The 16,472-nt window shown below is 45.3% G+C and overlaps 1 protein-coding gene across 1 annotated transcript in view; it reads right to left on the reverse strand.

The window, feature by feature from the left end:
* Positions 1-16,472, reverse strand: part of LOC116510234 (teneurin-4-like) — a 92,541-nt gene that overhangs the window by 14,111 nt on the left and 61,958 nt on the right. The window contains exons 6-7 of the mRNA XM_032219703.1: positions 11,134-11,235; positions 9,425-9,619 (exon numbers count right to left, since the gene is read on the reverse strand). Coding sequence (XP_032075594.1) covers positions 9,425-9,619; positions 11,134-11,235 — 297 coding nt within the window. The remainder of the gene's footprint in view (positions 1-9,424; positions 9,620-11,133; positions 11,236-16,472) is intronic.

Genomic DNA, 16,472 nt, shown 5'->3' on the forward strand with positions numbered 1-16,472 from the left:
CCAGCCCTCTCTGAGTGGTTTAGAGTCAGCCTCTTGCCCCCAACAATCTGGGTCCTCATTTTACCCACTTCGGAAGGACGGAAGGCCGAGTCGACCTTGAACCTGGTGAGATTCGAACTGCCAAATTGCAGTCAGCCGGCAGTCAGCAGAAGTAGCCTGCAGTACTGTACTCTAAGCACTGCGCCCCCATGACTCATAATGGTTAGAATGCAGAACTGCAAGCAAATTCAGCTCGTTGCCAGGAGTTTGATCCTGACCGCCTCAAAGTTAACTCAGCCTTCTATCTTTTCGAGGTTGGAAGAATCCAGATGGGTTTTTTTTGGGGGGGGCAACATGCTGACTCTCTAAACTACTCAGAGAGGGCTGTAAAGCACCGTGAAGCGGTATATAAGTCTAAGGCCTATTGCTAATGCTACCCTTCTGCAGATGGGCTGTTCAAGCATATCATTACTTCATCCAGTTTTGGCCACCACACTATGAAAAAAGATGTGGAGACTCTAGAAAGAGTGCAGAGAAGAGCAACCAGGATGATTAGGGGACTGGAGGCTCAAACATATGACCAACGGTTGCAGGAACTGGGCATGGCTGGTCTAGGGAAGAGAAGGACGAGGGGAGACAGGAGAGCAATCTTCCAATATTTGAGGGGCTGCCACAGAGAGGAGGGGGTCAAGCTATTCTCCAAAGCACCTGAAGGCCAGACAAGGAATAACGGATGGAAACTGATCCAGGAGAGATTCAACCTGGAAATAAGGAGAAATTTTCTGACAGTGAGAACAATCCACCCATGGAACAGAAGTTGCCGTCAGACATTGTGGGAGTTTCATCACTGGAGGCTTACAAGAAGAGAAAGGAAAAGAATGAATGAATGAATGAATGAATGAATGAATGAAGGAAGGAAGGAAGGAAGGAAGGAAGGAAGGAAGAATAGAATAGAATTCTTTATTGGCCAAGTGTGATTGGAGACACAAGGAATTTGTCTTTGGTGCATATGCTCCAATGCTCTCAGACAAGATACATTAGTCAAGAATGGATTGGACTTCTGTTCGTCAGAAATGGTGTAGGGTCCCCTGCTTGGGCGCGGGATGGGCTAGATGACCTCCAAGGTCCCTTCCATCTCTGTTAATCTGCAAATTAATGTGCAAACTCTTCTCTTAGGACCATCCGCCAGGCAAGGAGGCTGGCTTTATCAATCACTGGCGCTATGAATGTATGAACCGGGGCGGGGGGGGGCAACTATTTAGAGGCCTGGCAGCTTCCACCCCCTTTCCCTCCCCTCCCCTCCCCCCCACATCAAGGAGCAAACAGGGAAAAAGGGTTGGAAGCGAACTGCGGGTCCCCAAAGTGCTTAGCAGATGGTTCAGTCGTGGAGAACAAAGATTGCGGGATAAGTGACAAGGGGCTACCGTGAGGCGATTAATCACTCCCGCCGAAGAAGGCCCACAGAGGGGGGGGAAGGCAGTTGTAAGGGGGTCTCCATCACAGCAGGCAGAACGCTCTGCTAGCTCAGCGTTAACCCGGAGGAGAGGGAGGCGTGTGCAGGTTAGGACACGCCATTCATCATAAAGCCCGGGCCATTTTTCATGTCCAAACGAGCCTTTTCAGGAGACGGCTGGCACAATGGCGGCTTTAATCTTGCCCTTGCTTAGACGCTGTGGCAAAGGTTCTGAGATCGACTGATCTATCTATCTACCTACCTACCTACCTACCTACCTCTATCTATCTATCTATCTATTTATCTATCCTCTATATCTTTATGTCCTATCTATCTATCTATCTATCTATCTATCTATCTATCTATCTATCTATCTATCTTTCTATCTATCTATCTATCTATCTATCTATCTATCTATCTATCTATCCTCTATATCTTTATATGTCTCATCTATCTATCTCTCTATCTATCTATCCTCTATATCTTTGTCTCATCTCTCTCTCTCTCTCTCTCCTCTATATCTTTATATGTCTCATCCATCCATCTCTCTCTCTCTATCTATCCTCTATATCTTTATGTCCTATCTATCTATCTATCTATCTATCTATCTATCTATCTATCTATCTATCTATCATCTATCCTCTATATCTTTATATGTCTCATCTATCTATCTCTCTATCTATCTATCCTCTATATCTTTGTCTCATCTCTCTTTCTCTCTCTCTCTCCTCTATATCTTTATATGTCTCATCCATCCATCTCTCTCTCTCTATCTATCCTCTATATCTTTATGTCCTATCTATCTATCTATCTATCTATCTATCTATCTATCTATCTATCTATCTATCTATCTATCTATCTATCATCTATATCTTTATATGTCTCATCTATCTATCTCTCTATCTCTCTATCCTCTATATCTTTGTCTCATCTCTCTCTCTCTCTCCTCTATATCTTTATATGTCTCATCCATCCATCTCTCTCTCTCTCTCTCTCTATCCTCTATATCTTTGTCCTATCTCTCTCTCTCTCTCTCTCTCTCTCTATCTATCTATCTATCTATCATCTATATCTTTATATGTCTCATCCATCTATCTATCTATCTATCTATCTATCTATCTATCTATCTATCTATCTATCTATCTATCTATCTATCTATCATCTATCTATCTATCCTCTATATCTTTATGTCTCATCTATCTATCTGTCTATCTATCTATCTATCTATCTATCTATCTATCTATCTATCTATCTATCTATCTATCTATCTATCTATCTATCTATCTAGCTGTCTGTCTGTCTGTCTGTCTGTCTGTCTGTCTGTCTGTCTGTCTGTCTCCCTCCATCTACTATCTCTTTTTTCCCTTCCTTTTCCCCGCCTTCCTTCCTTCTCTCTTGTTCCATTTTCTTTCCTTCCTTTCCTTCTTTTTCTTTCCTTCCTTCCCCTTCCTTGTTTCCTTTATTCCTTCCTTCCTTCTTTCTCTTTCTTTCTCTTTCCTTCCTTCCCCTGCCTTCCTTTTTTCTTTCCTCTTCCTTCCTTCCTTTCTTCCCATTCCTTTTTCTTCCCTAACTTCCTACTTCTTTCCTTTTTCCTTCCTTCCCTCTGTTTTCCTTCTTTCTTTCCTTCCTTCCTTCTTGTTCCTTCCTGCTTGACTCTTTTTCATTCCTCTTCCTTTCCTTGTTTCTTTTATTCTTTCCTTCTTTCTTTCCCTGTCTTTCCTTCTTCCACTACCTTACTTCTTTCTATCCTCTTCTTTTCATCCTTCTCTTTTCCTTCCTTTCTTCCCATTCCTTTTTTGCTCTTTTTCTTTCCTTCTTTCTTTCTTTCCATTTCTTGCTCTTTCCTTCCTTCCCCTACCTTCTTTCTTTTTATCCTCTTCCTTTCTTCCTTCTCCTTTCCTTCCTTTCTTCCCATTCCTTTTTCTTTCCTAATGTCTTCTTTGCTCTTTTTCTTTTTCCTTCTTTCTTTCCATTTCTTGCTCTTTCCTTCCTTCCCCTACCTTCCTTTTTTCCTCTTCCTTTCTTTTCTTTCCTTCCCATTCCTTCTTTTTTCCTTCCTAATTTCTGCTTTGCTCTTTTTTGCTTTCCTTTTTTCCCTTCCTTCTTTCCTCCCTCCCTTTTCCTCCTTCTCTTTGTTGCAAATACTTCCATCTCTCCCTCCCTCCCACTCTCTGTGGTTCTAACTCCCTCTCCCCATTTTTCTTCAAAGAGAATAATACACTTCAAAACCCCACTGCTCAGCCAGCTTCGTGGCTCAGCCCAGTTTTTGGAGTTCTTTCCATGAATGGGAGAACAGCAGAAGCTACGACTGTTGGCACAATCCACTGGGAATATATGAGTGCCAAGCCAACTAAAGTGAATGGGGGCTCCTAAAACTCCTTGTGGCTTTTATTCATTGTGGGAATGGCGCTGAAGAATCACCCAGGAACGGGGGCTCTAAATTTCCAGCATCACAGAGACCTCCAAAAATGGGTAAAAACCAATGGAAAAGGATCTCAGGAACAAAACACTTTTTATTTCAGGGGGGGAAAAAAAGACAAATCAGGAGGAACATGACTAAACTTCCTAAAACTGAGGTGAGAGTGGGCACAGCAAGCTTTTATTCTTTACGAGCTGTTAACCCGCTGATGCCCAGGGATTTCTTTACCCCTATCCTGTAGTAGACATTCACAAATGTCCGGAACAAATGTAATTTCTATTGTTGGATTCCCCCCCTTACCAGAGGGAGCCTCCTTGTGGAGTACTGTGAAGCCGTTACCATGGCAACTCCACTGTGCTGTATAGTAGAAGCCATTTTAAGACACAACAGGTTGTATCTTAACAGAACACACACCCTGAGGGGTGTTAGAGGCGTCTTACCCCCACAGTTATTTGTTTCCAGAGAGTAAGTCATCTGTGTACCAAGCTTGGTTGAAATTGCTTGAGGCATTCCAGAATTATGCTGGAACACACACACACACACACACACAGATGGAGATAGATAGATAGATAGATAGATAGATAGATAGATAGATAGAAAAGAAGAAGAAGAAGGAGGAGGAGGAGGAGGAGGAGGAGGAGGAGGAGGAGGAGGATAGATTACAAAATTCAGATTATTCAGACAATGTATGCCAAGTCAGATAATAATTTAAATAGGCCCTGAAGTACAGAATGGAATTGGACCTATATAAATTTGTCTTTATGCAAAGAGAGTGCAAAATAATGGCTTGTTATTTGCAGGCGGGCAAAAAGGGGAACCAGGTTTCAGCACTTGATCTACCCAGCGGTGGGTTTCACATTTTGTTACCACTGGTTCACCCCAGACGCACCCAGCCTTCTGTGCATGCACTTTGCTTGCACTCATGCCTTCCACGCATGCGCCTGGCCTCAAAAAATGCACCTAATTATGACAGCATAGAGTTGGGGCAGATGGGCAGTAGTAGCGATTTGCGCTACTACTTCGGGTGAACCAGTCTGAACTGGCTGAATACCACTGTCAGGTGTGCAGTCATATTTTCCTTTGGAACTTTGGCCTGCCACACTTTCTATTATTCTACAATGCCTCTTCGATTGTGGGAAAATTGGAGGGGGGTTTGTACGGAGTTAGATGCGATGTAGCCATAACAACATTCTTTCTAGAAAGTCAAGGTCATCCTTTGTCTCTGCACCTCTGCACTTGACCGGAACTGGATGGGTGGAACTTGCCAGCATGGCAATGAAAGATTGGACCATGGGATGGACTTGTGGGAGTGAGGGGCAAGATCTTGAACTTTCAACTGGGGTGGGGAAAACCAGGAAGCTTTCAGATTCGGGTTTCCCCAGATGTGCCAACATGTCTCTCTTAATCAATTGGAACATTGAGGAATACTTTGCCTTGGACTCTGATTTAATTTTGGATGCTCTTTGGAATCCTGACAACCACCTCTGGATCTAACCAGGGGCCTCCAACCTTGGTAACTTTAAGACTTTTGCCAATGCAGGTGGATATACTTGTCCCGGGATAATGTTGCAGGATCTAATCTGGGTCGGTCACAGGTTTTTGTCTTACGAGTCTTTGGTCTCGTGCCGAGCTTCTCACTCACCAGTGTGTGTGTTCTGCATTGTTCTGTGTGTGCTACTTACACAGTGCCTATTGTGTGTGGCTCTTTAGTTGTTGACTGGCTGGTTATTAAGATGGAGTTTGGGTGCAAAGAAGACACTGCTTTAAAATTTTCAAGAAGGAGACCTCTGGCTTATTCAGGTTTTTTTTTATTTTTACAAATACGAGCCAAGGCAGAAGAAAACTCACAATGGGATTAATATTTTTTTAAACTTAACATTGCAGGAAATAAATAGAGGGTGCCCCATAAAACTGTAAACATACTATATTAATAAAGAGATGGGATCTTTATTATCTGTACCCTCCTCCAAAGGAAAAACCTTAAGGTTTGTAAAATATTGGAAATCAACATTACGGAAGGATTTAGAGAGGAACTGAGTTGAATAAATGTTCCGTGTAGCAGCCTTTATGCACTCTTTCAGCACTAATTTCCTCTTAGGGGAACAGCTCTTACACCTGATGCAAAAGATTCAAGCGCAGAGGGAAAGATACTTCAGTCAACAAGTTGCGTGGAAAAGCTTCGCTTTACTTCTTTTTCCTGCTTTAAAAAAAATAAAATTTGGGCTGCGGGCCAACTAATGTCGAGTTTCTATTTATTTAAAGCTCTCGACTCGGCTTGTATTGCCTCAAGAGACTTACCAAGCAGTCGAGAAATAAGACATGTAAATAAAATTACAGCAAAACCAGGAAAGAATCGTAATTAAGTTCAGCGTTGTAAGTGCCTTTAAAAAAGAAAAAAGCTAATGACAGATGAAGCAGCAGAAAACGTTGTCAATCCTTAAGAAATGGGGTTGAGAAACAACGTCCATAAATAGAGTCCAACCTTGAATTTTAGAGAGTGCAGGTAGTCCTTGATTTACAACTGTCCATTTAGTGTCGAGGACTACCTGTATTTTATAGATCAAGGGAGCTTAGTGCTCTCTGAGCTTGGTGGCTTTGTTGAAGACATTTTATTACCCAACTGGGTAACATCTTCAGTGCTGGAAGAGGGTGGGAATTGCGGAGAGGAAGAGGAAGAGGAGGAGCAGGAGGAGGAGAAGGAGCAGCAGCAGCAGCAGGAGGAGGAAGACAACGACTGTGGGGTCCTTGGTGTCCCCTCAGTTTGATTGTTTTCCTGTAGACGTTTCATTACTCAACTAGGTAACATCATCAGTGCTCCTAGCATCATCGCTAGTCATGAAATGCCTGCAAGAAAACCACCAAGGTCAAAGAACACCTAGGATCCTTCCCTTACACCTATTCCATGGCTTTTATTTTTACATATTGTGTTTATGAGCCGCAGTGGCGCAGTGGTTAGAGTGCAGTACTGCAGGCTACTTCTGCTGCCTGCCGACTGCCTGCAATTTGGCGGTTCGAATCCCCCCAGGCTCAAGGTCGACTCAGCCTTCCGTCCTTCCGAGGTGGGTAAAATGAGGACCCAGATTGTTGGGGGCAAGAGGCTGACTCTGTAAACCGCTTAGAGAGGGCTATAAAAGCACTGTGAAGCAGTATATAAGTGCTATTGCAAAGGGAGGGAGGGGTGCAGGAGGGAGGGAGGGAGGGAAGGAAGGAAGGAAGGAAGGAAGGCAGGAAGGAAGGAAGGAAGGAAGGGAGCCCTGGTGGCACAGTAGTTAGAATTCAGTATTGCAGGTTAACTCTGCCCACTGCCAGAAGTTTGATCCTGATTAACTCAAGGCAGTTGACTCAGTCTCCCATCCTTCCGAGGTGGGTAAAATGAGGACCCACATTGTTGGGGGCAAGAGGCTGACTCTGTAAAGAGCTTAGAGGGGGCTATAAAAGCACTGTGAAGCAGTATATAAGTCTAAGTACTATTAGGAAGGAAGGAAGGAGGGAGGGAGGGAGGGAGGGAGGAAGGAAGGAAGGAAGGAAGGAAGGAAGGGAGCCCTGGTGGCACAGTAGTTAGAATTCAGTATTGCAGGTTAACTCTGCACACTGTCAGAAGGTGGCACAGTGGTTAGGGTGCAGTACTGCAGGCTACTTCAGCTGACTGTTATCTGCAGTTCGGCGGTTCTAATCTCACCGGCTCAAGGTTGACTCAGCCTTCCATCCTTCCGAGGTGGGTAAAATGAGGACCCAGATTGTTGGGGGCAAGAGGCTGACTCTGTAAAGAGCTTAGAGGAGGCTATAAAAGCACTGTGAAGCAGTATATAAGTCTAAGTCCTATTGTTACTGCTACAGCAAGGAACTCTGTGCTAGTCAAGTGCAGGGAGAAAAAAAAACGCTTTCAGATAACCTTAAGGGAGGAAAATGGTTTATCCTAAAGTAGAAATAATGGCAGATGGACGGATGGAGATGGAGCTATTTCAGACTGTATTAAAAGCTTCTATTTGGCAGAAGCTTCTGGCCGAGAAGGAATTGATTGATTATTCATATCCATATCTAATCTACTTAAGTCTCTCGATATTGGGGGTTTGTGCAACTTTGGTGAGTGTACGCCGGCAGGATTGATGTGTGCGTCCTGTCTCCTGGGATGTCCTTAAAAACAAAGTAAATGAAAAATGCTGCTATCCCACACAAGGTTAGACACACTTAAGTCCATCGATTACGTCTAATGCTGGTTACAATAGGGAGTGAAGTAATTGGGGCATCCATAATTTTGATGAAGAGGGAAAAGGCGGTTGCGGGGGGAGGGGTGGGGGGGTGTTGCCAGGTGTTTCAGGAGCAACGCTACCCAGCCAGAGGTGGTGCAAAAGGAAGGCATCACAACAACATGGCGAGGCAGCATAAAACCACAGGATGGCCTCTGGCATCTTCAGCTAAGAAAGGAAAAGAAGAAAAAGGGAAAGTGTAGTGTAGAATAGAGTAGAGTAGAATAGAATAGAATAGAATAGAATAGAATAGAATAGAAAATGGAATAGAATAGAAAATAGAATAGAATATGGAAAGAGAAGAGAAGAGAACAGATACACAGGACAGGAGAGAAGAGAAATACAGGACAGGACAGAAGAGAAGGGATATACAGGACAGGACAGGACAGGACAGGACAGGACAGAAGAGAAGAGAAGAGAAGAGAAGAGAAGAGAAGAGATATACAGGGCAGGACAGGACAGAAGAGAATAGATATACAGGATACAATAGGATAGGAATACAGGACAAAAAGGAAGGAAGGAAGTTTTTGACACACACCCCCTTCTTCGCTTGTTAACAGACGATAGTCAGACAGACTTAAAAGGAAATAACTTTATCAGTCCTGGCTCCCGCTGGCTGCGAGCCCAAAATAAACATAAATAAAGTCTCTGGCAAGAAGATAACAGAATGCAAAACAAAGATCTCTTACGGCAAAACCAGGTGTGTACAGAAAGAAAGCAAAGCACTTCTCCAAGTGCCTCTCACAAACAAACCACGACCGATGAACCATGAACCACGAACGAACGACGAACGTTGACTTCTGCAACCAGGGCGTGGCACCCTCCATCCTTTTATCTCCAGAAGACGACACTAACGAGCCCCAGCAGCATTGTTAATCCTGCATCCCGACTCAACTCACAGCAAACTTCTGCTGAGTCACAACAGGAAGGAAGGAAGGAAAAAGGAAGGAAGGAAGGAAGGAAGGTTTCTGACACTCCCTGCCAGATTCCCATCAGCAAATTCAATGAGGAAGCCTGCAGGAAGTCGGAAGTTGCTGCTACTTTAATTGCTTTTTCACCCACATTTGCTTCTTCTGTTCCTCTGTTTGGCCTGAAACGATGACCAGAATTCCCAAGCGCTGGCTGGGGAATTCTGGGAGTTGACATCTGCCCATCTTAAAGCTGCCAAGGTTGAGAAACATTGCTGTAAGTCTTACCGCTTGGGGGAGCCTCTCCCCAAAACTCCATCAGCACCAACCACAGCAAATGAATTGAACAAACGTCAAGGCATTCTGAAACTTATCCAATGGCGGGGAAAGTACCCGCAGAATCTTAAAAGGAAATTACCTTCTTCACAACTCTCTCCCTTGTAACCTGGGTTGCAAATGCAGGTTCCCATGATGCACGTCCCGTGGCTGTTGCAAGAGACGTCGACGCACTGATTGGTGGGGACGTCGCACTCGGCTCCTTTCCATCCACTGTGACACAAACAACGTCCTTTCATGTATTGTCCGTTCCCGCTGCACAACACTGGGCAAGACGCTGAGAAGGAAGAAGGCAACAACGAAAAAAAGGTGATTAGAAACATGATCACTGATCAGATACAGGGGGAGGGAATTTAAGATGGATTATATGTAGTCGCAGATTACACCACTCTAATGGAGCCCATCATTTCTGTTGCTAAGTGAAACATTCATTCAATGAATTTTGCTGTCAGCGTTCCAAGTATCATGTCGAATTAAATCAGAGTCCAAGGCAAAACGATCCTTAAAGTTCCAATTTAATAAAGCAGACTCCTCAGCACATCTGTGTTAATCCCAATTCTGGAAATTACACCACAATTCCACCCACTTAAAAGTTCATGATCTTGTCCCCACACCCACAATCCATCACATGGTCCAATCTTCTTCTTCCACGCTGGCGTCTCCACCCAGCTGCTTCCAGTCAGGTGTAAAAGTGCGGAGACAAAAGATGACCTTGGCTTCTAGGAAAGAATGATAACAATACATTCCGCAATCCTATTCCTGTCTATTCCCCCCTCCCATCAACTATACTAATGAAACAGCATAATGAAATAAGAGAAAGTGTGGCAGGCCAAAATTCTAAAAGGAATATAATCGCAGGCCTGACATTTGCCTCCTATTACGACCTTTCTTGCCACACTTGTCAAGTGGGAATCACTGTTAAGTTAGTGAACACGATTGTTAAGTGAGTTTGGCTTCCTCACTGATTTTGTGTCAACTTGCAAAGCCTCCCTGGCCTGCTCTCGAGTTGCCATAGGCAATGGGGATGGGACGAATCAGCAACAAACAGAAGCACATTCCAGGCATATCTTTCTCAAGGCTGTCTCCCAGGTTACCCACAGCAGCCAGAGGGGAGTGATCTCTCTCAACGCTGGCTAACAAGTCCAGCTGGGCGGAAGGTGAATAGTTGTCTGCCACATCTATTCATCTCCGCCCCCTGCCTTTTATCCCCAGAATTAGGGTAGGGCTTCGCTAGCAGCAATGACTTTTCTGTCCCAAGGACCAGCCCACAGATTTCCACTGCTCTCCTCCCCTCTGCCTTCTGTGCATCTGCGCATCAGACACTGGACCCAGCTGTTCCTCCTCTTCCTCATCAGCCACCTCCAGACCTGGGGGTGTTGATTCTCCATCTGAAGGCTGATGGACAGCCCTGGCCCCACCTCTGTCTCTCTCTCTCTCTCTGCCAGCTCCATTCTGTCTTCCCCTTCGGAGCTCTCTGGTTGCCTTAATGCTGATTCCGACTCCCACGCCTCCTCCTCTTCCTCCTCTGATTCAGCTGCCAAAGGGGCCGGCAGCTGACAGGCCACAACAGAAATAATAAGACTGGCTGAATTCACACAATGCACCAAACCACCCAGACTGAGATTAAAAGTAACAAAACCTAGTAGGGCATTTAAGATTCAGCTGTATCTGATCTGGTTAAGTGTCTTTGAGACACAACTTCGTGTAGAGCTGAAACGACACTCCCGCGTTTATTTAGAACATCCTTCCATGTCAGTAATGATAGTTAACAAAAAAGAAATTAAGTTCTACCTCGTCCACAATCGGGCCCCAAAAATCCGAGGAAACAATGGCAGGTTCCAGAAACGCAGTCCCCGTTTCCGTAACAGTTGCTGGGACAGTTCTCCACCGATTCTACGGAAAGAAGAAAAGGGGGAAAGTGAAGATAATGTAGAACAGGACAAAGTTAAACCTCAAAGGACATTCGCCGATGAAACAGAGGTATTGGCAATGGTCCTTCTCACGCCAGTCTCCCCTTGACTGGATTACTGTAAATGACTCGATGTGGGACTGCCCTGGAAGACTACACAGGAACTTGAGGGTACACAACTTTAGCTGGTGCAAAGCCTGAGTAGTAAAGGAAGAAGGCCCCAGTCTTGTCAGAACCTGGAAGATTAACTGATTGCCAGTTTGCTTCTAAACCAGGGGTGTCAAACTCAAGGCTTGGGGGCTGGACCTGGCCTGCGGGGTGTTCAGATCTGGCCTGGAAACAGTGAAGGACCATCCTCTGCCAGTGAAAACAGCTCGGGAGGGTGGTGGGTGGCCCACCGGAGCTCCATTTTTTTCTGGCAAAGGGTTGCAGGAGGCCGTCGCAGCCGAAAATGGAACTTGGGCGCCCTTTCCCGCTGGCAGAGGACTTGGGCCACCACAGGTGCCCCCTACATGAGTGACGTTGTGCTGGATATGCCCACTCTGCCCCCCCACAAAGCCAAACACAACCCTGAAGCGGCCCTCAATGAAATTGAGTTTAACCCGCCTGTTCTAGACTGGAGGAGGAGAAAGAGGAGAAACTGTGGGAGGAGTAAAAAGAGGCATTAGGTTAGAATTCCTACATAGTCACAAACAAAGTCCAATCTCTCTTGAATCCTGAGGACCATAGATAATTGACTTAGATAAAGTCAAAGCAGGTGCTAATTGTTAATTGAGCAGATTTTTTTAAAGAATGTATTTATATATTTTCCTTAACATCTATTAATACTTTATGAACAGCCTATTATCTGGGTACATTTGCTTAACATGATAGTATATAATATAATAATAATAATATATTAAATATAAAACATACGCAATAGTATTTTTCCCTTTTCAAATTTCTATTTCTATTATCCAACCACTGATAAGATAAAACCCATGTTTGAAAGTATTTTGCATCGTCTTTATTGACAACTTTAGGAGTTGACATCTTTATCGTCAATGTCAACCTATCCATTTCCACACAATCTAGTAATTTTTAAATTACATCTTCTTCTCTGATGAGATTTCTGAGCATAGGCTGTTTAGCAATAAATCAACTTAATTGGACCTTCCTGTGTGGACGTGACATATCGGGCGAACCGGTAGTTGTGGTGGTGGGGAGCTCCTCCCACCCACCTGGACGCTTTTGCGCATGCACAGCAGCGTAGCGCGAGCGCGCCCTAACTGATTGATTGATTGATTTTATTATACTTATATGCTGCCCTTTCCCCCCGAAGGAGACTCAGGGCGGCTCACAATTCAAATCAGGGAAGGGTGGTACAGACAAAAAATAAAAGACGAAACATAACAATACATAATTTAAAAACACACAACAGTCATACCATTCGAGACGGGGGCAACAGCTCTTTAGCCCCAGGCCTGTCGGAACAGCCAGCTTTTAACGGCTTTGCGGAAGGCCTGGAGGGTGGTGAGGGTTCGAATCTCCATGGGGAGTTCGTTCCAGAGGGTCGGAGCAGCCACAGAGAAGGCTCTCCTCTGGGTAGTCGCCAGTCGACACTGGCCGGCGGATGGAATTCGGAGGAGGCCTAGTCTGTGAGATCTAATCGGTCTGGTGGAGGTAATTGGCAGCAGGCGGTCTCTCAAGTACCCAGGTCCAATACCATGAAGGGCTTTATAAGTGACGACTAGCGCGTTGAAGCGTATCCGGAGACCAATAGGCAGCCAGTGCAGCTTGCGGAGGATAGGTGTTACGTGGGTGAACCGAGGTGCACCCACGATCGCTCGTGCGGCTGCATTCTGGACAAGCTGAAGTCTCCGAATGCTCTTCAAGGGCTGCCCCATGTAGAGCACGTTGCAGTAGTCCAGTCTTTACTACCAGAACTGGTAGTAAAAAAAAAATTAGCAACCCACCACTGCATAAAGTCCTACATAATTTTGGTCATTAAGTATCTACAGAATCACTTGCTCCCAAGTAGAATCTTCCCTCGTCAGATTTGGGCTTAGAATTCCTTACTCCTTGCAAGCGGTCCAGGAAGAGATTTGAACCTTGGTTTATTGTGATATGCTTTGTGCTCTCCGAGCTTGGTTGTTTTCTTGCAGACATTTCACGACCCAACTAGGTAACGTCATCAGTCTACAAGGAGCGCGGTGTTGGCTCTCTGTTTATATACCAGCGGCTTGCCCTGTTACGTGTTGGCAGGAATGTTCTTGGTGCTTCCTTCATTAGGTGGTTGTTTACTATTTGATGATTGTACGTCTGAGTTGTAGGGGTGGGTTGCGGCAGTCGCTATTGCCGGTTTGCTCATGGCTGTGATACACGGTTCCACCACAAAACCGCGCTCGACTAAACCTCGCCCGACTAAACCGCGTTGCTGATGTCATCAACAGGGCGACAACAGCGCGGAGACAGAAGCATGCTGTAAACCCTAAACCTAAAATTAACCCCTAAACCTAAACCTAACCCCCCTAAACCTAATCCTAAACCTAATCCTAACCCTTAACCTAACCCTAAACCTAACCCTTAACCTAACCCTCAACCTAACCCTAAACCTAACCCTAAACCTAACCCTTACCTTAAGTTGAATCGGCTTGCTTTCAAAGCGCTATTTAAAGCGCCCTTCTTTCTCCGCGCTGGCTGTTGTCGCCCTGTTGATGACGTCAGCGCCGAGGTTTAATCGGGCGCGGCTTAGTCGAGTGCGGTTTTGACGGGTCACGGTGATACACGCATGCCCAGTGCAATAGAAATTGGTCTGCGCATGTGCAGAAGCAGAAAACAAGATGGCGGCAACTGTGGCCGGTTTTGGGGGCGTGGCAGGCCTGGGTTGCTGCCACTTCCAATGACCCGGGCCGTCAAACCACTACCGGTTTGGTCGAACTGATCCGAATCGGTAGGAACCCACCACTGTTGAGTTGGTTTAATAGCGTATTCCTCCTAAAGAATCACTTGCCCTCAGAATTAAGATCAGAAAAATACATTTAGAAGATCTGGCTGTTTAAGCCTGCAATTGAGGATTTAGAAAGGATTAAGTTCCCGAGGTGTAGATAGGTGCCGTTTATTTTAATTTGCTTCACGCTGTTACCGATGCCGAATTGATTATGGATCGTCTATCGTGAACTTTCATGGATTGGATGTGCTGTACTGCTTTCTTTTTTTTGGCGAGCTCTGAGATTTGCCTAAAGAAAGTGGCATAAAAGCGCCATAAATCGATAGAACAATTAAGAAGGATGTCATTACTATTTCCTTAAATTGACGTTTTTCAATGGCATAAAACAGACTTTTAAAAGCAACCCGTTTCATTCTTAAAACGGGTTTTATAAGTGTGTTGCTTATGGAACGTGTTTTACAAATATGTGTGTGTGTGTGTGTTTGTGTGCGTGTGTTAAAATAGATGTTAAATGTTTTTCGATTCTTTTTGGTATTCCCCCCCCCCTCCCCCCATTTTTTTCTGGAGGAAAAAGTAAGGAACAGAAACCTGTTCCAGCTTAGGGAAAGCATTGTATAAGAGCCGAGGTGGCGCAGTGGTTAAATGCAGCACTGCAGGCTACTGCTAGATCAGCAGTTCGGCGGTTCAAATCCCACCGGCTCAGGGTTGACTCAGCCTTCCATCCTTCCGAGGTGGGTAAAATGAGGACCCGGATTGTTGTTGGGGGCAATATGCTGACTCTCTGTAAACCGCTTAGAGAGGGCTGAAAGGCCTATGAAGCGGTATATAAGTCTAACTGCTATTGCTATTCTATTTACTTTTGACAGAAAACAAAGAAGAATAACAGTGCAGATCGGCGAGAAGCAGCAGGCGCGAGGCGCCAGTGAGTTTCAGCACTTTTTATTGCAAGAGTAAGTGACTGTGCGCTGCTGGCTGCTGGAACTCGCCTTTTAAGGAGCTCCCGCAGCCCAGCCGGCCAATGACAGTAGTTTAAACTTCCCAGGATTTGGCCAACCAATCCCCAGTGAGCATGTGAAAACATGTAAATTAAGGCGCTCCGGCAGCCCAGCCGGCCAATGATAGTAATTTAAACTTCCCGGGGTTTGGGCAACCAATCTCCAGTGAGCATGTGAAAACATGTAAATTAAGGCGCTCCGGCAGCCCAGCCGGCCAATGACAGTAGTTTAAACTTCCCGGGGTTTGTGCAACCAATCCCTGGTGAGCATGTGAAAACATGTAAATTAAGGCGTTCCGGCAGCCCAGCCGGCCAATGACAGTAGTTTAAACTTCCCGGGGTTTGGGCAACCAATCTCCAGTGAGCATGTGAAAACATGTAAATTAAGGCGCTCCGGCAGCCCAGCCGGCCAATGACAGTAATTTAAACTTCCCGGGGTTTGGGCAACCAATCCCTGGTGAGCATGTAAAAACATGTAAATTAAGGCGTTCCGGCAGCCCAGCCGGCCAATGACAGTAATTTAAACTTCCCGGGGTTTGGGCAACCAATCTCCAGTGAGCATGTGAAAACATGTAAATTAAGGCGCTCCGGCAGCCCAGCCGGCCAATGACAGTAATTTAAACTTCCCGGGGTTTGTGCAACCAATCCCTGGTGAGCATGTAAAAACATGTAAATTAAGGCGTTCCGGCAGCCCAGCCGGCCAATGACAGTAATTTAAACTTCCCGGGGTTTGGGCAACCAAACCCCGGTGAGCATGTGAAAACATGTAAGTTTAACAACGTCCGTCCATTCATACAATAATGATGACAGATAACCGAAACTTATATGCGAGGTCAACAGATTAGCAGATTTACGTAGATTGCAATTATATGTTGTTTTATTCCGGCAAATCTCAACTTTCCACTAAATAATATTAATAATAATAATAATATATTATTATAGGGACGCGGTGGCTCAGTGGCTAAAACGCTGAGCTTGTCGATCAGAAGGTCAGCAGTTCGGTGGTTCGAATCCCTAGCGCCGCGTAACGGAGTGAGCTCCCATGACTTGTCCCAGAGTCTGCCAACCTAACAGCTCGAAAGCACGTAAAAAATGCAAGTAGAAAAATAGGAACCACCTTTGGTGGGAAGGGAATAGCGTTCCGTGCGCCTTCGGCTTTTAGTCATGCTGGTCACATGACCACGGAGACGTCACTGGCTCTTCGGCTTTTAAACGGAGATGAGCACCGCCCTCTGGAGTCAGGAACTAAAGAGCTGAGGTGGCACAGTGGTTAGAGTGCAGCACTGCAGGCTACTTCA

Source organism: Thamnophis elegans, chromosome 6, assembly GCF_009769535.1.
Source record: "Thamnophis elegans isolate rThaEle1 chromosome 6, rThaEle1.pri, whole genome shotgun sequence".
Classification (NCBI taxonomy): Eukaryota; Metazoa; Chordata; class Lepidosauria; order Squamata; family Colubridae; genus Thamnophis; species Thamnophis elegans.